The 25,461-nt window shown below is 34.1% G+C and overlaps 1 protein-coding gene across 2 annotated transcripts in view; it reads left to right on the top strand.

Moving 5' to 3' along the window:
• LOC126736891 (unc-112-related protein-like) overlaps window positions 1-21,128 on the top strand; it is a 455,221-nt gene extending 434,093 nt beyond the window's left edge. For both annotated transcript variants that reach the window (XM_050441511.1, XM_050441510.1), the window contains exon 10: window positions 20,527-21,128. In XM_050441511.1, the coding sequence (XP_050297468.1) occupies window positions 20,527-20,637 (111 nt within the window). In that variant the 3' untranslated portion in view covers window positions 20,638-21,128. The remainder of the gene's footprint in view (window positions 1-20,526) is intronic.
• The last annotated feature ends 4,333 nt before the right edge of the window (window positions 21,129-25,461 follow it).

Genomic DNA, 25,461 nt, shown 5'->3' with positions numbered 1-25,461 from the left:
CCGCCGTACTTCGTTTCTTTGTACCTGCCGGGGATTTAAAGCCTATGACGTAGCCTGAAGGCCTACTCAGTGTCGTCTCGTACGGGAAGTGAGTTAATCGTGTTATAAGGCATTTAAAATCTGTTGTGTGTTTTTTTTAAAGGATAATAGTGAAATAGACTATAGTTTTTTTAGTTAGACTATCCGATTTTTATTGTAAAAGGTAAGTAAAATTGGTTTAAATTATTCAATTGTCTAGTAATTTAAAAAAAAAATTAATTACTGTTAAAAATTATATTATTTACAATATACTTTGATTTTAAGTGACAAAATAATAGGTATTTAACTTGTAGGTATATATGTACAGCCTAGAGTGTGCATGTGTATATTAATTTTTTTACTTTCTATTTTTTTTAGATGTCACCTAAGAAAGTAGGCAAACAAGGACAAATAATTCACTGCCAAGGGAGAGAGATTATTTCTAACGTGGCAGCTTTTATGAAAAAAGAAGCAGAGCAAGGTATTACTATTCCTTTGAAAAATGTTACGTAAGTGAACAATATAAATTCATATATTATATTAGAGTGTTTTTAAATTTTTTTATTTTTATTGTATTGATAACTTACAATAATAGTATATAATTATTTTAGACAACGTACGTTAGCTGCCACTCGAGTATCCCAGTCTCTTACTTACAGAAGAGTGGTCCAAGAGTCAGAAGATATAGAAAATATCCCTTCCTGTTCCAGCAGGCATACAGGCTCATCTGATGAAGAGATCGAATGGTCTTCATCGGATGAATCTGATTTAGGTTGTAATACACTATCTGATAGTGAATAAAAATATATGATATGTAAAATAATTAAATAAAACTTTAAGCTTATACCAATTTGTTTCTTTACACAAGTCGTTTAAAATACCTAATCCTTAAAAAAAATGTGAATAAAGAATAATTTTCAGCTACCTATTTAAAGTCCTGTTTTAAAAATAATTAGCGAACTGCATCCTTCTGTAAGTAAAACTATTTTTTAATAGATTTTTATGGGCACATCACAATGCTAAAAAATATAATTTTAATTTATCTACATTTTTTTAAACGAATCTCGGAGCAATTAAATTCAAATATATGCATCATTTGTTGGCATTTCAACTAAATCAAACGCACTTATAATATCGCTAGCTATACCTACTAAAAATCTAGGGCTATTTAAACTCTAGTACAAATAAATATTAATAATTTCAACAAGTGTGGCGACTCCACTGTCTTCAGACCTCGACATAGTCATCTGACCCGATCGATAGAATAACGAGATGCGCGGATTTTGCCGCCTGTTGATGTCACCGGTTCTTTATAAACTTTTCTAACTATATTGGTTGAATAGGGGTGTATTTTTTTAGTACATACTCAAATATACGTCGCTACTCTAAGCTAAGTTAATAATTGTACAGTCATAATAAATAAATGAAAAAAAATCGAAGTAAATGAAATAAAACTTTATAGAGTCACAAAAAATGCTCAAATTGTTTGCCCTCATTCCTAATACACATTCTACACCTTTTTAGAAAAGATAACGTTATTAATCGGGCAAATCTTCCATTGTTGGTCTGTTCAGGCGGCTGCCTCGATTTTTCGCCGCAGTTCAGTCTTCTATGGGATTGTTGTTGACTTTGTCTTTTATTGCTCCTCAATAAATGAGATCCAAAGGATTTAAATCGGGTGAACGTGGCGGCCACGCCATTGTTCCACCCCGCCCTATCCACAAGTTCAGGCATTCGCCTTCCAGAAATTCCCTAACTGGAGGAACATAGTGGGCCGGGCAGCCGCCTTGTTGAAACCACATGTAAAATCTGTATTATTGTGACGAATTCATAATGAGTTACTTATTTTATTGGGTATTACGTCACTTATAGCAAAAATCAATCTAGAAATTACTATCTCACACGCTCAAAAATTGAAATGAAGAAGAAAATAGACTTATTTACCTATTTAAAAGAAATATGATTTTAAATCTACAGATATAATTATATAATTCAAACCTCGCCTATAGAAAATAGTCTATGAGCGTAAGCGAGAGGGGACATATGGAGTCCGCATGAGACAGACAGAGGGCACAATACATGCCGTTTCCAAATTAATACGTTTGGCAACACTGATATTTCTGCCGCACGGCTCTCCGCTCGTTCATCGAAAAACGAGACAATTATTATCCCCACCACACTGCACCGCCAATATGAGATTGCAATTTAAACGTTTAACGTTATTTTTATTCCTAGCTTCCTGCTTAATCAGCAAAGATTAAGTTTAAAACCGCTCATTATTTTCTTGTTAAAATGTGTTCTCTCGAGGAAAAAAAGCAAATTATTAAGTGGTATTACGCCGGCAGTTCTGTCGATGAAATATCAGGCAGAATTGCATTCACGTTCGAAAATCGGCCCATTCCTGTACGCAGCACAATTTTGGGTGCTTGCAAAGTTGCAGGAAATGCTTCGCAAATGAGCAACCACCTGTTGTTAGACCGCTAGGCGAAGAAAGGGAGCTTCGAGAGGTTAATGGTTGTGCTGTTGCGGAACTATCCTTGCAATAGTACAACCATTGCCAAAGAAACGCGTATTGAGCCTTTAAGAGTTAGAAGAATTTTAAAAAAGAAATAAGTACAAGTGCTATAAGTTGCAAAAAACCCATGCAATTTTCCCACAGGACCATGAGGATGGAATTTTACCATGAAGTATTGGAAAGGGCAAATCGGGACGAATTGGTTATTATACTCTATTTCAGAAGTGTGTAGAGCAATAAAACCTCATTAGGTATGCAAAAGTGGTACCTGGTGATCCACCAATATTTTATGCCACTACCTTAGTTGGGTATTAGTTTCAATGTAAAATTCTTTCTTTTCGTTGATTGCAGGTAGTGCCACCCGGTTTTGGGTCAATTTATGAGTTTTGCCCATTGTTACCCACTGATAAACATTGAAAACGGTTCGCCAAAGGCGTGCAACTAGGACTTGTTTTTTACCTTATAATTAATGTACTTAAATGCTATTTTATTTTAGAAAGTTACTTTTGTTTAAATGGAATAATATATTTTTTTCACAAATTTATTGAACATAATATGTAGAGTAAAACAGTTAAAAATGTCACTTTTGGATCTGGCACTTTTTGAACAGTGTATAACAATTTTAAATTATAATAGATTGTAGTCTTCTTCGTCATCTGACGAACTGTCATCACCTCTTGACATTATAATTAAAGGATCGACTGTCTGATCGATGATGTTGTCAAGATCCCACATTTTGTCCTCTTGCTTAATTACATGCTGGACTGCTTTTCGCCAATTCTCTGGTGTCGCTTCCGTAATGGCTTGATCAAACAGTAGCTTAACATCTTTCATTTTAAAAGTCGTGTTTTGTCTTGCTTCAAATCCTTTTACCTGCGCCCATATCAGTTCTATAGGATTTAGTTCGCAATGATATGGCGGTAAGCGCAGTAGAGTTATATTATATTTTTCGGCTATATCTTCCACGGCGTATTTCATGAAACGAGTTTTGTGTAAGTTTGCTATTGCCAGCAGTTCTTTTTTTATCAAATTTGCTTCAAACGCAATACCTTTTGCAGTCAGCCAATCGATAATTTCTTGCTTTCACCAACTTGAAGTTGGCGTCTTCTCTATTCGCCGTGAATGATAGCTTGCGTTATCCATAACCACCACCGAATTAGCCGGAAGAAATTTTATCATTTCACCAAAATAGTCCTCGAAAACGTCTGAGTTCATGTCTTCATTCGTCGTATAGTAACATTTTGTTCTTAGATGAGTCCTCTTTCTCTATTTGTGGTAAACATAATCCGTCCATTACAGTGGATTATTCGAGGGAACATAAGCACATAAGCATACCAACGCGTACACAATACCCTCAAAAGGTTAATGTATGAGCTGGCATTTTAGATGATTCAATTAGAGGCCCTTTTTTATTGATGGAAACCTTAATGCCAACAAATACCTTAATCTTTTAAGGGATGAAGGTCTTCGAATTCGAGGGCTTAATATCAATTTAGAACAAGTTTGGTTTCAACAGGATGGTTGTCCCGCTCATAACGCATTAGTTGTACGTCAATTTCTCGAAATGTCTTTCCCTGGTTGAACAGTCAGTGCAAACGGTACTATTAAATGGCTCGCCAGAAGCCCCGATTTAGCCCCCAATGTTTTTTTTTTCTTTGGGGACACCTAAAAGAACAAATTTATAGGCACGAAAATAAACGGGCTACTAATTTAGAAGAGCTTTGTGTTAAAATTTGGCAAGCATTTAATAGCATCTCCATTGAAATGTTGTCGAACACGAGAAGGTCATTTTATGATCGATCTGTGTCCCATTTTAGATGAGACTGCAGGGTATCTCTGTCATTTTTTAAGATAGAGCTTTGCGGTTTTCGCGACCCTGTATCACTTTTTTGTAAAACTTTTAAAGCCACAAACAGAAATATTCTAACTACTTTTGTTCCTGAAATACAGGGCGAAAACGAAAATGTTCACTTTTGGAGATGTTATTTCTCAGGCCCTGTATAAGATAGAATAAAAATGAAAACTGCTTATAATAGATATTTTTACATAAAAGTCAGTGGCGTATTTAATTTTTTTTTTCCCAATGCACTGTTTTTAAGATTGGGCACAAACTTGGTATTTTTTAAATGGAACACCCTGTATATTTTAACGTCAAATTTTTGCATTTTTTTTTCTGAATACATTGATGTATCACAACCTAATCTTTGATAAATAGTAGGCCATGAATTCTTTGACACATGCATAAAAAAATGTTTTGTTTATTGCATTCATGGAAACTAAGTCACAAACAGACTCAATACATATCAATAATAATGGCTGACGGTGAAAATATGGAATTCCAAAATTTTGAAAAGTATGATATTATAAAATGTTTAAACCTTTCTAACGAAAATGTCGACGCGGCGCAGCAATTATATTTAAATAGGTAAAGCTCTAGCTTATTTTATTTTGTTACAAAATTCAAAAAATAAAAAAGATCTTATTAGGTTTCCAGAAAGACGTCAGCCATCTCGGGCTACGGTATTCCGGTTAAAATCTAATCTTTTAAATTATGGCTGCTATTCAAAACCTAGGCAACCCCATGTTGATAGAAATGAAGCTGGCGAAGTTAATGTTTTTGCGTGTGTGGAAACAAGACCCCAAATTTCCTGTAGAAAGATAGAGGAAGAGATAGGAGTTTCCAAAACAAAAGTGCAAAAAATTTTTAAAAAGCATAAATTTAAACCGTATAAGATAAATATTATTCAAGAATTGCATCCTGACGATCCGTTTAAACGACTGGAATTTTCTAATTGGTTTTTAACCAAAACTAATGAAGATCCGGATTTTGTAAAAAAGGTAATATGGTCTGACGAATCCCATATAAGCAGTAGTGGCATATTTAATAGGCAAAATACCAGACATTGGTATCAAGAAAACCAACATATTACTTTTGAACGACAGCAACAAGGCCGATTTGGATTTAGTGTTTCCTGTTTTGTATTGGGCACTAAAATTGTATATACAATTTTTGAGGGTAGCTTAACTGCCCAACGATATCTGAATATATTGCAAAATAATTTGCCAGAGTTGCTAAAGGACATACCTTTAGCCCAGCGACATCAAATATATTTCCAGCAAGATGGAGCGCCCGCTCATAATTCAAGGGTAGTTAAAGAATATTTAAGTGCCCATTTTGATAGACGTTGGATTGGCACACACGGGCCAATCAGATGGCCCCCGAGGTCACCGGACTTAAGTGTTTTGGACTTTTTTGTATGGTCGTACTTAAAAAATAAAATTTATGCAAATCGGCATAATAATATAATTGAACTCCGAGCGACAACTGAAGAAGCATTCATAAACTTACAAAGGCAACCCTTTATAATTTTAAATGCCTTAAGACGAATACAGACTGTATGTGGTTTTTGTATAAGACAAAATGGACAGCAGTTTGAACAGTTTTATTAAATTTATATTTGTTGTTTTTTTTTTTGGTTTTTGTAATTAATTTTCTAATTTGATTCTTGTAATTACTAATTAGTTTTTAATGTTAAACCTGGTCCGATATATTTTTTTTGTTTTTAACATTTTTATGTTTGTATTAATATTTTAAGTTAATGTTTAAAATATAGTTAAATAAACAGGTTTAAATCACATGGCGTTTTAAAAATGCATGTGTGTAAGAATTCATGGCCTACTATTAAAAACAAAAATAAATATGGATTTTTCTGATTTTTGAAGCTAAAATTTACTAAAGAATAGGTTGTGATACATCAATGTATTCAGAAAAAAAAATGCAAAAATTTGACATTAAAATATACAGGGTATTCCATTTAAAAAATACCAAGTTTGTGCCCAATCTTAAAAACAGTGCATTAGGAAAAAAAATTAAATACGCCACTGACTTTTATGTAAAAATATCTATTATAAGCAGTTTTCATTTTTATTCTATCTTATACAGGGCCTGAGAAATAATAACATCTCCAAAAGTGAACATTTTCGTTTTCGCCCTGTATTTCAGGAACAAAAGTAGTTAGAATATTTCTGTTTGTGGCTTTAAAAGTTTTACAAAAAAGTGATACAGGGTCGCGAAAACCGCAAAGCTCTATCTTAAAAAATGACAGAGATACCCTGCAGTCTCATCCAAAATGTGACACAGTGTACTGCTAAACAGGGTGGCTTTTGACAGGGTGAACCTGACATAAGATAGTTTTAATTTTTATTTATTATTATCAAATTAAATAAATTTTTTGCTTTATTTTGAATTATTTTTTTTATTTCCTGTCCAATATTTAGTTAATTTATGTTTACAACATTATTGCAATCGGTTTTTAGTTTATTTTTTGTTGTTAGGACAAACGAAACAAAACTTTTTTTTTATTTGCCACAGAGCAGTGCATCACCGCTTGAACGCTTTAAGAATACTGAAAGAGTTTCGGGCACAAGAGTCTGCGTAACAACTTTTCAGATAGAGCGCACTGGTATTGCCCCGTGGCCTTATCGCCCCGTGGCCCCGTCAAGCCATCGCTGAAATTGTATTACCTGTATAATAAATAAAACGTTTTTCGAGGGTGAAAGCTGAAATGGTTGTTTTGATTTAGATAGATTTACTGGTGACATGTTTTGAGTTATTTTAGGTATATTAGTATTAATAAAATCTGTTTTTTAAGAGTTTTATTCATCTTTGGCCCGTATCTAAAATATATATACATTTTGATTGTTTCAAATATTGCACTAACTTTTTGACTTTTGAACTACTTCTACTTAACCGATTGTACCAAAATTTTACACAAACATTGGGTTCTTGTCTTATGACAATACAATATTATTATATTCACCAACCTTATGGAATTAACCCGGCATCGGCAACCAGCAACCCCTAGGTAGGTACCTTAATAGAGGGAGGAGATAGCTTTACGATTTTAAATTAAAATAAGGACAAATTTAATAAAATACCTCGTTTTAAAGGTTTCATTCGGCCAGGTGAAATTGTGCAGTCATAGAAGTAATAAAATGCTAATTAAAAGACAAGCCAGAAAACCAGAAAATAAAGTATACTAATCTACTTTTGGTATTGATACATTAAATATGTAGGTAGTATTTCTAAATAAAATTATGACCTCTGGATCAACTTTTAACAATTTATTAAAATAACGTGAGGTGCACATTCGCCAAAAAAAATTATAGCTGATGCGCCAACCTTACAAACAGAGAGTCGCCCAAAAAAAGAGGCTTCATACGCCTGCGAAAATCGGCCAAAAAAGGGCTTTTCTGGATAGATGAGATCTAAGAATCTAAAAGGTTTTTTGATATGGGGTTTTAAAATATTTGTTCAGAAAGGACAAAACTAGACTTCTGTAGTTTTATTTTTTTTTTAATTAGGCCTAAAATCATATAAAAAACAATGCTTAAACATACAGAAAACTAAGGTAATTTTCAACGCTATATTTTAGCTGTTTAGAATTTAAATTTAAAAAAATTGATTCTACAGATGTCTAGATTAATCCATTAACTAACAATTTTATAAAAAAATTATATTAAAAAAGCGCTAGTTTCTTAGATCTCATCTATCCAGAAAAGGCTTTCAACGCAGTTTTTACCGGCTTAATTCTAATATCGTTGAGTGATTGCTAATCGATAATCGATCGTACTAAACGTCACCCCTTCTGTACTACTTTGAACCCTTCTGTACTATTTTTAAAATTTTCTTGGCTGAATTGGATTACACTCTTAAGGCCGCTGCACAATTCATGCCCGGAAAAAATCTTGTTCAGATACCTATAAGTATATAGAGTCAACGTAAACAACAGGCAATATAATAGAAATTTTTATGTTATTTAGGATTTTTTTTGGATCAACTTTCGTTTTCTTTTTGGTTTACTCAACAATCATTCCAACCTAAAATTATGACAACGTCAAAGTCAAAAAATAGATGCAAATATAAATAATACTTACTTTGAATAAAAAATACTTTAAAAAATGCAAAAATAAAAAACACTTGTTTTCGATATGTTAAGTTGAAATGAATTCGAGTTCTAACATAATTTTGACATCTTTATCTGCGGAATTAACAAGGGAAACTTGATGCAAAGCCGTATTATCCATATCCTCCGTAAAGGGAGCAGCTAAATTTGCGGGCTTTCGTTTTTTGGGTTTGCTCGTTTTAAACAGCCGCTTTGTGGCTTTATATTCTTATTAGGGTGAGCAGTAGATTTAAATGGAATATTTTTTCTTTTCCTTATTTGGCTCTCTTTAATACTAATAGCTCGCAATGTAGGATCCAATGCCACCAATGTTTTTTCTATTTCGTCCACTTCTTTGGCAGTATCTGCGCTTTCAATAAACTGTTGGAATTTTAGTACAAGTTTGTTTTTCCTCTCAGGAAGTTGTAGATTTTTCAAAAGACAAAATACTGTCCCAAAGAGTATGAAGGTAAATACCACACTCTCAAAACAAAAATCGACGGGTCCGACTAGACTTTAAAAAAAATTGAAACCCCTTATAAGGTAGGCATGTAGTAATAAAACAAAACATATTTTATTACTACCCTGGTATATCCTCCTGGTAAAATAACTCAATAACGTGTCATCAGTATAATTAAATATATTAAAATCAAAAGAACCATTCCGTTCGGCTTCAAAAACCTAATATCTAAATACAATCAATACAGGATAATATAAAGTGCAAGTACATATTTAAATGAATCGACGGGGCCACGGGGCGATCAGGCGACGGGGCGCTCCATCGGAAAAGTTGTTACGTATTACGTAGACACTTGTTTTCGGGCTTCGGCGGGGTCCGCTGCTTCCAGCAACTGGCGGCTACCTCCACCAATTCCATTCTAAATCCGTGGCTTCCGCATGCGCCGAAAGTGAAGTTTCCTAACCTCGAAATAAATCGCATGTTTTTGGATTGTTTACGTTACGTTTTGACTTGTGTTTATTTTTCATATTACCTTCCTTTATTTTTCTTTTTGTGCATCTGCATCCTAATTAAATTTGATTAAATTTATATCAAAATGAGATACCGACAACAATATAATATGCAGTATTTGCAATAGAAGCTATAGTAAAATGGCTAATTTAAGAGCACATTAAAAAATTTCATCCGGGTAAAATCTACCATTTATTTGTTCTATGCCTATCTATAAATAAGTGAGTGCTTTTAGATCAATTGGAAAATTTGGCCCCTAAAAAAATATTTAAATGTGCGGCCGTATGTAACGCCTGCAGTAAAACATTTGTTCAATATTCGAATCTAATGAAACATGTTAAAAACTACCATCCAGGTAAAATATTTCATAAAATATTTTTATCAACTTAATTTAAAATTTAATTTATATTTGACACCTATGTGTTTATTTTAGATCAAGTGGACGAACTTACTAGCCACAAGCAGTATAACTATGAATGTCATCATTGTCAGAAACATTTTACACATTTGAGACATTTTAAAAATCATTTAAAAAATTGTTGTTAATATTAATTTTAATTTTAATTTAATTAGAAAATGCAACATAAAAAATAGAGAAAAAAAAACGAAGGTATGAAAAATAAACACACACAAGTCAAAGTCAAAACGTAAACAATCCAAAAACAATAAAAACATGCGATACATTTCGAAGTTAGGAAACTTCACTTTCGGCGCATGCGGAAGCCACGGATTTAGAATGGAATTGGTGGAGGTAGCCGCCAGTCTTCCAGCATGTGGCCACAACGTTGCCAGACCTACCGCGATATATAATTTCTATAGGCGAAGTTAGAATGATCATATCTGTATAATGATACCGTTTGATATACTTAATTTAATTTAAGTTCAATAAGTTTTAAATACAATAATTTACTTGAGGTATAATAGATTAATTTTTTTTATATACCTTGGAGCTGAGGTTTAATCTATTAATCTCTGAGTTCGTTTCTTCTTTTTAATATCCTACCTAACTTTGTTATGAATATTAAAATTTAAAAAAAAAACAATAAAAACAACGACAAGACCTACTTTAAAAAAAATACCTAATTTGAACCAACGTTTCGGTAGTTACATCTACTACCGTTATCAAGGTATTTAAAGTAAAATTAAATTAAAAATATAAACAAAATATACTTATCTCTCAAATTTTCTGCTATATAATACCTCCTTCCTAATTCAAGTTCATTAATAGTTTGACAAACTGTTTTGAAAGATAACAAAAAATTCAAAGGTTACTTCTTTAAAATTAAAGGTTAAAATTAAAGGGATAAATGCTTAGCTACTTATTCGGTTAATTATAATAATACATGGATTCCTTTGCTAAGAAGAGAGGTAGAACAGGGTATTCTCAAAATTAATTAATAATTTAAAATATTTGATATTCATGTATTTTCTATCATTAATTTACATTAAGATCACACCCCTTTAATTTTAAAGAAGTAGCCTTTGAATTTCTTGTTATCTTTCAAAACAGTTTGTCAAACTCTTAATAAACCGTGAAATTATACAGTCATGCATCTTAAAAGTTATGTTTAAATTCATTTAAAATTCAGGGGTGTGTTCGAAAAAAAAATGCTTGGACCCGCCGATTTTTATTTCAAGTTGCGCATTTTTGTACGTGAAACTCCTTTTTTTTATTTCATTTTTGAATTTCGCGTGGAATTCTACGTATGTTTCATGCATCATGTCCTATACCTAAAGTCAACAGTTATCGAAAAAAAGACGACCAAACATTATTATTGATTTTCACCTTACGAGTCACCTTATCTCTGAGAATTTTAATACAGAGCAAAATTCCATTTATTCGTGTTTTTTTATCGTTGGCTGGTGACCGTGTATTTTCATAGAAACTGTATGACAGTTGTGCGCCAAACAGATGGTCAAGTGTGAAGTGTACGAGCAAAGTTGCGGTTTTCACAATGGTAAAGTTAACGGAACGAGAAAAAATAGAAATTCTGTGCATGGTTGGGTTTGGTGATAAAACACGTACTCAAAGAGAAGCTGCTCAATTATTTAATGAAATCCATCCTGATAGTTCTCCGATATAATAATAATAATAAGCTTTATTTCCAACAGATAACATATACCCAGTTACAGGAGAATCAATTAAATATATAAATTTACAAGTACGAATGCATGAACTGTATTAGATTCCTGCAACTAAATTATAAAGGAATTGCTATATAATAAAAAAAAAATTGTGAGTTTGAGAAAATAAATAATAAAAAATCAACACTAAATTAGGATAAGAATCAAGAATTAATTTGAATCAAAAGAGCAGAAAAAAAATGAGTAAATAAATGTATTCAAACTAAAAACTAAATAACCTAGCCTCTCCCACCGACCATACGCAGGTGACTCAAAATAAGTGCCAAATTGTCATGGTGAATGTCACAGGAATCAGCAATAGTGTTAAAGTTTTGACACATAAAGTGAATAGGACTCTGGTACAGAATGTTGGACCTGGCTGTGTCCAAGTTAAAACCTGGATACTGTCTAGATCCTATGTGTGGTATATGAAAGCAAATCCTTTGCAAAAGGGATGGGCAGTCAATTTTATGGTTAAGTAAATTAAACAAGAATTTCACCGAATGCATTTCTCTTCTCTTCGCCGTGCCGAGTGACCGTTCAGTATATCTAGAGAGCAGCAGGTTATGGTCAAAACCCCTTGGAGGACAGACTCCATCATCCTTAAATGCCAAACATTTAAGGAATCGCCGTTGGACTGATTCTAATAGGTGAATGTGCTGGTTGCAAATGGGAGACCAAATGAGGGAGCTGTAGTCCAGCCTGGATCTAACAAATGCATAGTAGAGAGTTTTGGCAGTGGCAGTGTTCGAAAAAAGTTTGCAATTTCTAATAATAAAGCCCAGCATGCGAGTAGCTCTAGAAACAGTATCTTCGATGTGAGGGATAAAAGACAATTTTTAATCAAAGGTGACTCCAAGATCCTTTAAACAGGTAGACCTTGCCAGAGACTCTCCATTAACTGAGTAATTAAAGACAACTGGACTTTTGATTCGAAAGTAACTGGCCACATTACACTGGGAAACATTAAGGTTAAGCCGGTTCAAAGTGCACCAATGGTGTACAGTATTGATGTTCTCTTGCAGTTGACCACAATCTGCTATAGAGTCAATCCTATGGAAAAGCTTTAGGTCATCAGCATATGCTAACCGAGAGCAGTTGAGGGTGGAAATCAAGTTATTAGCGAAAACGTTAAAAAGAAGGGGGCCCAAGTTAGAGCCCTGAGGAACTCCAGAGGTGGGTGAAAAACAAGCAGATCTAAAGCCTTCAACCACTACAAACTGAGAGCGGTCAACTAAATAGGAGTTAAGGAGCTTTATCAATCGATCGGAGAATCCAAACTGGCGTTCAAGCTTATTTAATAGGATGAAGTGGTCAATCTGGTCAAAAGCCTTTTGAAAGTCTGTCTAGATAACATCGATTTGACCTCTCTCACTTAAACTAATCGCAACATTAAATGCTTCGCACACAAACTGAGAGAAGAATGCTAGGTTTGTAGTACATGAGCGGCCAGAAACTGTGTTGGCCAAAAGCCATGTTGATCGTTGGCCAGCATGGACCTAACCTTGGGAAAAATTAATTTATAAAGAGCTAACTCGAATAAATTTGAGAAATTGCACAGAATGGATATAGGGCGGTAATTCTCTATTGTTCCAGCATCGCCCTTTTTAAAGATAGGGCAAACTTTGGTTTGCTTCCAGATATTGGGAAAAATACCTGTGTTAAAGATCAGATTAAAAATGTGGAGCAGAGGGTCTGTAAGTGCAACAGAGCAGTCCTTAGCTAAAAAACTAGGAATTAGATCTGGGCCAGAGGTCATTTTGCTTTTGAGACACTTGCTCGCCATTATAATGTCGGTAGCCGTGAGCGCGACGACGTCTATGCAAGTTAAGGGAGGTTCAGAGACGACAGGATGATCGCTGGGAAGTGAGTTCGTGTATACACTCCTGAAATAATCTCCAAAAGCGGACACAATGCTGTCAGGCGTATTGTATGATTGGTTAGAAAGCTTCATTGAGCCGGGGATTTGAGACTGATTACGTTTGCTTCGAATAAAAGACCAAAATTCACTCGGATCGGAGGTTATTTTGTTCTCAATACTATAGATTGACATTTTGTAGGCTTATGCAGTTAGAGCTTTAATTGCCTTGCGCAGAGATCTAAATATCTCTGGATGATGATTAGACTTCTTAGAAATCTTAAAATCACGAAATGCTCTTTCCTTTTTATATATATTACGAATTATGTCCCCCGAAAACCAGGGAGGGAAACGTCTTTTACGTTTTACCTTGAAGGGTACCGCTCTAGCGAAAGTGTTGTTCAGTATATCACATGCAGAGTTGATGTCCTGCTGCACCATGACAGGCGACCAATCAGTATCTAGCAGCAGCTGATACAAAAGCGGAAAATTAGCCTTTCTAAAATTAATTTCCTTTATTTCAGCTTTATTAAGAAGTAGGGTATTGAGAGAGATAAGCAAACAGCGAAGATTGTTATTTACCACGTTATTGAATTTCTTATAGTTTAGGAAATCAAAAAAATTACTTAGAAGTTGACGTTTACTATTGGGAGATACCGAGTGTTCAATATAAGTGGGGACATTAAAGTCTCCCAGGATAATCACATGTTCAGAATAGATTACATTAACCATGGAAAAGGCTTCGAGAGAGCGTTCTAATTGCACGAAGTCGATGGTAGGAGGAACGTACAATACAAAAATATACAGTATGAAATGATTAAATTTGACTCTACATCTTACCAGGTCGATTTCCTGTATTTCTTGGCTGATCGCAGAGAGGTCGAGGGCTTCCGAGGAGAGGTGGTTCAGAATCCCCAGTAGAACACCACCACCCCTTGAAGCAGCAACAAGGTCAGTTCTTCTGTCAGAACGGTACATTACGTATATCAGTTGGGAAGGATTTCACCATCAAGTATATCATTTTGTAGCCAAGTTTCTGTGATGGAGATAATATCATAGCCTGAAGTAGACGCAGCACTAAAGAACGATTGGTCTTGGAGCGCAGGCCGCGGGTGTTCTGGTAATAGCAAGAAACTAGATTTTTTAAGAAGTGGGATCTGGTTGCCCTTGGTTTTTTGCCGCTATTAAGGGAATACGATTGCTATAATTAATGAAGAAGTTATCCTCACCACGGTCCCTGCGCAGCCTTAGTTCTTCCTTGACTTTATTAAGATGTTCCAACTGAGCTGGGGTAAGGTCAGCCTCAATGTATATCTTTCTTCCTGAGAACTTACTCCTGTTCTTCAGTAGCAATCCGACATCCCCATGGTTCACCAGTGTGATCTTAACTGGTCTGCAGCCATTACAGTTGGGTTTTCCAAATCTAGACGCCTTGGATATAGGAATATTACGGCCACACACATCGTTAAGCAGAGTAGAGATGTCTGTTGTGAAAGTCGGATCTTCAGACGACTCGGACTTAAGGTTAAAAAGCATTAAATTGCAGTTACGTTTTTGCCTCTCCATAATTTCCCGGAACACAACATTACTAGCCTCGGCGTTTGATTGAGTAAGTGGTGGTTGTTGAGACTTGCCATTGGAAGCCAATGGCATCTTAGATGAGGTAACCTCCACCTGTAATGCATCCAACTTTGTCCTGACCCTTTCAAGTTTATCCAGTACAACAGGCAGTTTAGATATTTCAGTCTTCAGCACTCCAACATCCCTTTCAAGTACTCCTACACGATCGATCAGTCCCAGCAGCTGCTTGACGCTTCCCTTAGGAAGCGTCTTAGTGCTTACACTCTTTACAGTAGAAGGGCATAGATCTCTTGCTTAACACCACTGCCCTGATTTCAGTAGCACTCAAATCACTGCAGCTTTGACAGACCATGCTTCTACAATGGTCGCAAGGGTAACCAAAAACCTCCCCATTTCTTTTAGGTTCTCCGCAAGTAACTGCAGTTTTACACTTAGTGCAAGAGCCAGACATTGCGATATCGGTACCCTCGCCCAGCTCTACTCACACCACTAAGGCAAGTGGAAAACGCCACTTGATCATGGGAGGAAAAACTGTGTCGATATTGCAGTCCAACACTACTTAAGGTTTAATGCACAGAGAAAAATAAAAATTAAAAATTATGTGGTTAGATGCACTCTTGATAAATGACACTGGTTATTGTTGTAGGTTATGAAAAACCGGCAAGCCGTTCGTTAATAAAAATCGGCATATATTATCAGTTGTTACTTGTTCTGCATTACCAAAGCCACAAACACTTCCAGGGCTTCACCAAAATATTCTCGATTCTATCACCAACTTTTCCGTTTTTTTAAATAGCAAGACGTAAGAAACTTTAACTTTACGGTCGCGCGAGCATTTGACATGCATTTGACGATGTTTACTTTTAACCACATTTCAAAAGGTGAGTAGAATAGAGGCTAAATTTAGAGAATTCGGTCATGTTAGAGATCTGCCGAATACTGGTCGTCCTGCTCGAGATGAAAATGAACAACTTGACGTTTTGCTTTCTTTGGAAGAAAATCCATGCACTCCTCTGTCGCAGATTGGAGCAAATTTACACATGGCGAAATCTATAGTTCACCGAATAGTTAAAAAGCACAAATATCACCCCTACAAAGTTATTCCTGTGCAAGAGTTATTTGATGACGATTTCGATAGGCGAAATGAGTTTTGTGATCGCTTACAAAACATGTGCAATCTAAATAATAATTTAGTAACAAATATTATTTTTTCTGATGAAGCCACGTTCTGTTTGAATGGTAGTGTGAACGGACAAAATTGTCGATATTGGGCAACAGAAAATCCGCATTGGATGATGGAGGTAAACACCCAGTACCCTCAAAAACTAAATGTGTGATGTGGAATAGTGCGTGGAAGAGTAATAGGTCCCTTTTTCTTTGAACAGACTTTAATGGGACAAGTGTGTTTCGATTTTCTCCAATTTGAATTAGTTCCAGCATTACTTCCAAATCCATTGGACCCAGACTATCCTGACGAAGAACTAATTTTCCAGCAAGATGACGCTCCTCCGCACTATGCTGCCACTGTACGTACATTTTCGGATGAAACCTTTCCCAATCGGTGGATAGGAAGGAGAATGGCCTGCTAGGTCGCCTGACCTAACACCAGTGGACTTTTTTTGTGGGGATACCTCAAGTCGTAGGTATTTGTTAATAGGCCAAATAATCTAGACGACTTGAAAGAGAGAATTCGCAGAGAAGTGCGCGCCATAACTCCGGAAATGATTGAAAATGTGCTACGAGACTTTATTGATCGCCTTCGATATTGTCAAGCCGTGAATGGCAACCATTTTGAACATTTAACTTAATTTTTGTTTTTTTTTTTTATTTGTTACATGAATCGTCTATTTTTCGATAACTGTTGACTTTAGGTATAGGACATGATGCATGCACATACGTAGAATTCCACGCGAAATTCAAAGATGAAATAAAAAAAGGTGCTTTTATTTGAAAAAATGAAGTTGATGGTCGTAATTTATTTTGGAGCAACCCTGTATATACAAACTTCACGTACAAAAATGCGCAACTTGAAATAAAAATCGACGGGTCCGAGCGTTTTTTTTTCGAACACACCCCTGAATTTTAAATGAATTTAGACATAACTTTTGGGATGCACTGTATAAAAAAAAATATTTAAAGTATTGTCGAATTAGGAAGGAGTTAATTACTTAATAACTTAAATACTTTAATTACTTAATAACGGTAGTAGATACAACTATCGAAACGTTGGTTCAAATTAGGTACTTTTTAAAAAGTAGGTCTTCTCGTTGTTTTTATCGTTTTTTAATTTTAATATTCATAACAAAGTTCGATAGGATATTGAAAAGAAGAAACGAGCTCAGAGATTAATAGATCAAACCTCAGCTCTTAGGTATATAAAAAAATCTATTATAGCTCAAGTAAATGCTTGTATTTAAAACTTATTGAACTTAAATTAAATTAAGTATATCGAACGGTATCATTACAGATTTGAGTTCATATTTCTTTTAAATACGTGAATAAGTCTATTTTCTTTTTTTCAATGTTTGAGCGTGTGAGACAGTAATTTCTAAATTGTTTTTTGCTATAAGTGACGTAATACCCAATAAAATAAGTAACTCAATATGAATTCGTCACAAGAATACAGATTTTACTTGTGACTTATTATTAATAGCTTCATGTACAAAAAAAAATATAATATGTAAAATAAAAATCTACATCGTGTAGCGTTATTAACTTATATGAACCTCAAAACATATAATAGTACTAAAATACAATACATTGCGTCTTTTAGGGGCTTTTTTGCGATTTTTAAATTACCTAAAAAGGGCAATTGGCATGCAAACACTACACCGATATAATGACAGTTCGGACTGTGGTCATTCTTCCTCTAAATATTGTTGCTACAGTTAAATATCTTCCGTCGCGAAAGTCACAGGCCGTCATCATGTTTTTAGCATCAAACATTTGAAGCACCAGTTCAGGTACCGTTAAAAGCGCTCTCCACCACCTGAGCAAATCAGATTTGGAGTCGTATTTCCGCGTCGGGTACCGTGTTTGCTTGCAGTTGCAATGCTGGCGCAGCTTGCACCATCTCACCATTGGGTGGAAGGTCGAATCTCAATTACTAGGGACGTTAGTCAACTGGTCTCATTTATTCTTGTTAAGTAATAATAATAAATTGTTTTTAACAAACACAATTTAAAATTCGTCCAGAACTATTCCAATCTGCTTGTTCTTTCGAGTTTATAAATTTATTTAAAGCCCTATTACGAAGCCTCTACGATGAATGATTGATGTTAGCTATAGTCTCAGAAAGCAATATAAAAAAAGAGATATATACACATCAAAATGGTCTAAGGAATACTTAGAAAAATAGTTTTTATCGTCTTATAAATTTTTATATATTTATATTTTCATACGGAATAGATACTACCTTTCATATTAAGATACCAACGAAGTAAAATAAATATTTGGGTACAAAAATTCAAGCCAGAACAGCGTTTTTTGCTACTTTGTCGAAATAACGCAGATTATAAATTTTAAATTCTAATGCAATATCGCATTTTCTGTGGTTCCAACCGAACAACTGTGATTTAGTTTTTATTCAATAAAAAAGGAAAGACGACATTTAACTCGAGAGGAAATGCTAAGAGCAGTCGGAATACTTGAGGCAGGAACAAGTTAAAGAGACGTTGCAAGAGCTTTGGATACATCAATCAGTGTACCGTATTAACCGTTTGTGGACGAGATATAGAGAGACAAATGATGTTAGAGAACGGCATCAAGGCCCGTCGCGAGTTACCACACCTGCCCAAGACCGTTTTATAACTTTGCAAGCTCAAAGAAATCCCACGGTAACAGCCTCTGTTTTGGTTCAGCAGCTCTCACGAGTGCATAACGTCGAAGTTTCAGGTCAAACTATTAGAAACCGTTTGCATGAGAGAGGACTTCATGCGAGAAGACCCCTAAGGGTTCCTCGGTTAACTTTAGAAAATCGAGGTGCAAGATTAACGTGGTGCCAAGAACATTTTTTTTTTTTTTTTATGGTAAACACAAGCACAAGAGGAAAGTCCTATGTCACTCTTGGAGTGGTGCTTGCGCGAAGATATTTGTGGGCATTTATCTTAAATCGCTGCAGGTTGTATGCGTCGGGAAATATGTGAGGTGGAAGCCCATTCCACAAAGAAGATGTTCTCCAGATGAATGAGTCCCGATACAGCGACGTCCTTGGGGTAGGCAGGTGGACTCGATGTTGATGAGCCGCAACTGCTAGACGCGTCCTTCTTGCCGGAACAGCCCTGGGTGGAATCAGGCCTGCCAGCTCAGAGGAGCACTTACCGTGATAATAACGGTAGAATAAACAGAGATCAGCCACCTTTCTCCTGTGCTCCAGACTATCCAGACTCTTTGTCAGTTCTGGTTTGTCGATAAGACGAATAGCTCTCTTCTGTATAGAATCTAGCAGCTTTAAACTATGCTTGGGTGCAGAGCTCCAGACATGTTAATTGGAATCAAGAAAGATGGGCCACAGTTCTTTTTACGGATGAGTCTCGATTTTCATTTTATCCTGATTCTGGTAGAATTCGCGTCTGGAGAGAGGAAGGAAATGAAAGTCTTTTGCGTCATGCCCGGGAAGTAGTAAGGCAACGTGGTGGATCACTAATGTTTTGGGGTGGCATTAGACTTGATGGAAAAACGAACCTCATTTTTGTGGAAAATACATGACTGGAATAAGTTATAGAGATAATAAACTACTACTTGTAATTGTTCCATATTTACGCGAAATGGCCCCAAATTCGTTACTACAACAAGATAATGACCTACCACATCGAGCACGGCTTGTACGAATCGCTATTGAGGAAAATCAAATCAATCTTCTACCCTGGCCCTCTACCTCATCGGACCTTAATCCAATTGAGCATGTTTGAGATTGGTTAAAAAGGCAACTTCTTCAACGATTTGACTTTTTTCAAAGCGCTCTGGAGCTTCGTCTTGCTGTGACATATGTTTGGGAGGAGTTGCCCCAAGAATTAATTAATAATTTAATTTTAAGTATGCCTAGGCGATGCCAAAGTGTTATTAATAATAGAGGTGGACCATCTGGTTACTAGTTTAATTTGTATTTGGTAAATTTTTATTTTTATAATTTTTTTTAATAAACGGGATCTTGTTCTTTATTTTTATTTGGGCCCTAAATTATGAGTAAATTATAATCTACAAAAAAAGTTAATAATTCTATTGTTATTTTATTCGAATAATGTAAAAAAATTGCAATAATTAACTTTTTTCCAATCTTCTCAAAAATATTAACATATTTGTATGTGTTCCCTAGACCATTTTGATGTGTATATATATTACATGTTTCGCTCAATTAAAAACATCAATAGACCGAAAATTACAAAAAAAAAACGCGTTGATTAAATCAAAATCAATTTATAATCATTCTTTCTCAGAAAATAACCCAAAGAATTAATTACATCTTGATTATTAGCTTACTACAAGTGACACCCTTTAATTTTATGTTTTTTTGCAGGTTGTTCATGAATTTATCGGTGGTTACATCTTTTTATCAACCAGATCCAAAGATGCCAGCCAGACATTAAATGAAGAGCTTTTCCATAAATTAACAGGAGGATGGTCATAATTTAAAGGAATTGTTTCAATAAAAGTGCCTTTATTTGTTGTTGAGTATTGTATAAGAAAAATCTGACGAAATATGTAACAGTGATGATTTACTAACCAAATATCGTGTTTGGTTTATTGATAATGTTTATTTGTATATAGAACTTATATTGTTAATAAAGTGTTTTTTTGTCTTGTTTGTAGACAGGAAAATTTATGTCGCACAAATGTATGTTTAACTTATTAAGACTATTAATAATTATTAACGCTTAAATGATAAATTGCTTTATATATTAAACTATTTACCTCATATTTTTTGATATTTCAATCTTATGTCTTCTTTATATTTTTGTCACGTTTAAGAAATATTACTTTTACTAAATGTGTCTTCTGTTAAAAATACTATACTTCTATTAGATGCCTTCTTATATTTATATATAAATATTTTATAAAATTATTGATATTATGTCATTGTAAAATTGTTTTATTATTAAAGAAATGTACTATTAACAATTTCTGTTGTTTGATTATTTTTGATCTTTTATTTATTTATTAACGTATACGCCAATTTTACAAAAATAAAATTATACAAAAGATACTAATATTAATACAACTTAAGCTAGAATAAATAAATAAAAAAGGCATAAATCAATGTTACAAATTAATTTAAAGAAACATGTTAAAGTCACGAGTTACTAATGAATTTGAGAGAACTCCTAAAACTGCTAAAAGAAACGTGCAAGTCAAGACTATACTTGTCAAAAGAAAAATAAAATAAAAATACAAAATCGTTAATTTGTCAAAATAAAAAAAAAAGAATACATTTTATGAAAAAAAAAGTATGACAAAAAGGACAGTTCATCGATTATAAAAAAACCGCTTCACATGCTCCTTACAAAGGAAAGCATATTTGAACTATCCTATACATAACAAACAAAACAGCTAAATATTTCTAAATAATTCCATATAAAAACTTCCAAAAAAAAAAGAATCATTGCATGGCAGATGCAAGCACTATCATTAGTATTTAGTCTATGAAAGAATTTAAAACGACTACAAGAAATATAAGGTTAAGTTATAAAAAAAAAAACAAAAAATTAGCAGATAGGGAGGCAGAAGCGAGGGGCGACAGTAAAGGCAGCCTGGCCGCGGGAAAATCGAGAATAAAAAAGATAATTGTAATATAATATGACGCTGAAGTCTGTTGAAGTATGTTGTATTATTAATGACATGTTTGATTTCCTAAGCTTGAGAACCTTGTTCATAGAGTAACTTTAATCTGACATGCTTTGAGAAACCCTTCTTGCTACGTGTTTTGATCTGTTCCGGCAGTTGGTTCCAGTGCGCAGCAACAAAAGAGAATGAGCGTTGAAATGATGCCGTATGATGCTGAGGGATTAAAAATTTGTGATTAAACCTAGTGTTGCGAACATGACTGGCAGGCCTTAAAATATTTCTTAAATAGGTAGGCTTATTATTATTTATAATGCGGTAAATAACATTATACATATGAAGTTTTCTCCGGTTTTCCATATTTAAAATATTTACTCTATTCATATGTGGTGTAATGTGTTCTCTAAAATTTATATTAAAAGAAAGTCTTAGACAGGTATTTTGTACCTTTTGTATCATTCTTTTTACGTGTGACAGCAAGTAATTGTATACAGTGTCACCATAATCAAAAAGAGACAGAACTAAAGTGTCACACAACAAATACTTTTGCTTAGAGGGAATATATTTTTTTTGCTTATATAGATTTTTAAGACGCAAATAGGCAGCTTTTAATTTTATTTTAATATAAGGCTCAAAAGCAAGGGCATTATCTATAATAATACCGAGATTTTTTGCTTGGTTAACAATTGGAATTTTATTATATGAAATGCTAATACATATCTAAATTATGTTCAACTCTTCTGATCTTTTTACTTCCTAGCACTATCCTAACCTAACTTGCGTTTTCGCGGAATTTAATTTAAGATTGTGGTCTCTTGCGAAGGTTTCAATGCTTTTAAGATCAGATATGAGGGAGTTTTGTGTCGTTTCAATATTTTCCTTATTTATTGGTATATAGATTTGCGAATCGTCAGCATATTGTTGCAAAGTAGCATGTTTGACTACCTTATACATATCCGCAACATAAATTGAGAATAATAAAGGTGAAATGACTGAGCCTTGTGGCACCCCGCAAGAGATTGCCTGAAACTCTGAGTACCTCGTGATGCCCGCCCCTCCGGGAATGGCCACTGGACACTCTCGACTGTTAAAATAATTTTAAAAAAATTGTACAGTGTTCGCTGAGAGGCCAAAATAGTGCAATTTCGCTAGTAACAAGTCGTGATTTACCGTGTCAAAGGCCTTACTAAAGTCGAGTAGAGCCATGCAGGTGCCTGACAGGCATTAGGGAAGAATTTTATAGACTTCCGCAAAATGACCAAGCTCAATGGAAATGTGTTTTTCAATAATTTTCGACATAGCAGGTAAAATACTGATTGGTCTGAGATCCTTTAGTTCTAGGGGATTTGAAACTTTTGAAATTGGTTTGATTATGGCTCTTTTTCAAATTGTGGGATATCTGTCATTAACAATGCATGAATTTAAAATATTTAACAGCGGATTTAAGCAAAAAGGCAAACACAACTTTACATCTCTCATTGATATACCATCCGTACCGGTTGCGTTAGACTTTAAGTTAAAAATAATTTTTCTTAAGGTATCAGAGTCTAAGAGAGAAATGCTAAAGATCTCATTAGTAAATCTATTATTTTTGTAAAAATTTAGTAGCTCTAATGATGTAGAGTCAGCCATATTGGAGTGGCTCAAAAAGAAATCATGAATGAGGGAAGCATTATTTAAATTTTCTGGCAGTTCAACGTTGCATTCTAGTTATAGGATTGTGCTGTCCATAATAACTTCTATCAAAATCTACATAGAAGAGTTTTTTTAAGTCTATTAAATTTTTACTCCCGAAAATTCATCCTATTTGAAAGATATTAATTTAAAAATAAAACACAAGTCTGAATTATTATGCCTTAACTCAAGTGGGTCCGAAGAGAGAACTGACCTATTTGTAATCAGTGTGACTATTAGCTAATGGAGCCTTAAGTTTAAAAGAATTTATTTTGAACTTTTTCAATATGCGATTTATAAAATGGAGACCATACAGAACTAGCATACTCCAAACTAGAATGGACTAATGAACAGTACAGAACTTATATAGACAGAGCATGAGAGGTGTATCTAGTTATAAATCCTAGATTTCTATACTCTTTTCAATATGAGAGACAAATGTTAACTTAGAATCGAAAATTGTTCCGAGATCCCTAACTTCCGCTACTCTTTTTAAAATAGTGGAAGCTATGGTATAATCAAACAATATAAGACTGCGAATCCTTCCAAAAGTTACTGAATAACACCTTAGAACATTTAAATATAAACCGTTAAGATTGCAGCATTCACAAACACTATGCAAGTCATCTTGTATTAATCGACATTGAACATTTAAATCAATAGACAAAAATAATTTTAAATCGTCAGCAAATAATAAAAATTCACAATTTCTTTGTAAAAAGCAACGGACCCACATGCGTTTTCTGGGGTACACTTCTGTACGCCAGATGGCAGAGAAAAGCTGCTAGATAAGAATTTATTAGGATGTATACATTACGATCGACCCAGTAAATAGTCTCTTAGCCAACAAATAACATTTGATCCAAAACCCAAAGCTTGGAGCTTTTCCAGTAGAAGCGCATAATTAAATCTGTCGAACGCCTTCGAAAAATCCGTATACCAAAAGCATTAAACAGATAGTCTTCATGACATGTTAAGTTATAACAGTGGATCGACCTTTTTGAAAACCATGTTGATTGTTTATAATTTGGCTTTTACATTGCCATGACAAATGCTTGGTTACAAGTATATCCAAAAGTTTAGGCAAGGTTGACTGTATACGAACTCCCCGATAATTACTGACATCACTAGTATTACCAGGCTTAAATATCAGCGTAGTATACGAATTCTTCCAAAAAGAAGGAAATACTCCCTACTTTAAAGATAGATAATAAAGTGCGAATAGGCTTCGACAGAGTACATACGAATTCACAAAGTAGCAAGCTGTGTATGCCATCCGGTCCCGCAAAAGTCCTGCGCTCAAACTTTTCAAATCAAATCAAATTTTATTCAAAATAGTTTTAACATATATATAAATAATATTTAGGAGGGTTAGGCCTAAGTTAAAAACTTGTGTGCTTAACTGTCCTCCAATAGAAATTTTGCAACTTGCATATTTTTAATTTTAAGCTAATTAACTATTAACATAACATTAAAATAACCATATCTTATTAATATTACGATATTTATAAGTCATGACGGAGGAGAGGAGGTGATGGCGGCGAAAAGACAAAAATAGCGAGAAACATTGCATAATTATGAGAAACAAAACAATAATTAAAATAACACAAAAATGTAAGGGATTTTATTTCTTTAAATTTTAGTTTAACAAGTCTCTAAAGTACTCAGGGTTTTCTAACAGAAAGTCTTTTGTAATATTTTTGAATTTTCTTCTTTCATGCAAAGTGTTCTTAATTGAAGCAGGAAGTCTATTAAAAATCACAGGTCCATAATATGTTACAAATTACCGATAACAGGAATTTTTCATAAAAGGTATAGGGATAATTTTTTTAAATTTTGCTCTTGATATATAGGTAGCCTCTATAGGGTTACTTATTTTTATAATATAGTTCAAAGCATTGTGTATATATATAATTATAATTATAATTATATATAATTTCGAATATTTAAAACCTGATAGGTATAATATAAATCATTAGATGGATGCCTAAAATTTTTC

Source organism: Anthonomus grandis, chromosome 5, assembly GCF_022605725.1.
Source record: "Anthonomus grandis grandis chromosome 5, icAntGran1.3, whole genome shotgun sequence".
Classification (NCBI taxonomy): domain Eukaryota; kingdom Metazoa; phylum Arthropoda; class Insecta; order Coleoptera; family Curculionidae; genus Anthonomus; species Anthonomus grandis.
Note: the sequence above shows the minus strand (reverse complement) of the source record. Positions and strands in the feature narration are given on the sequence as shown.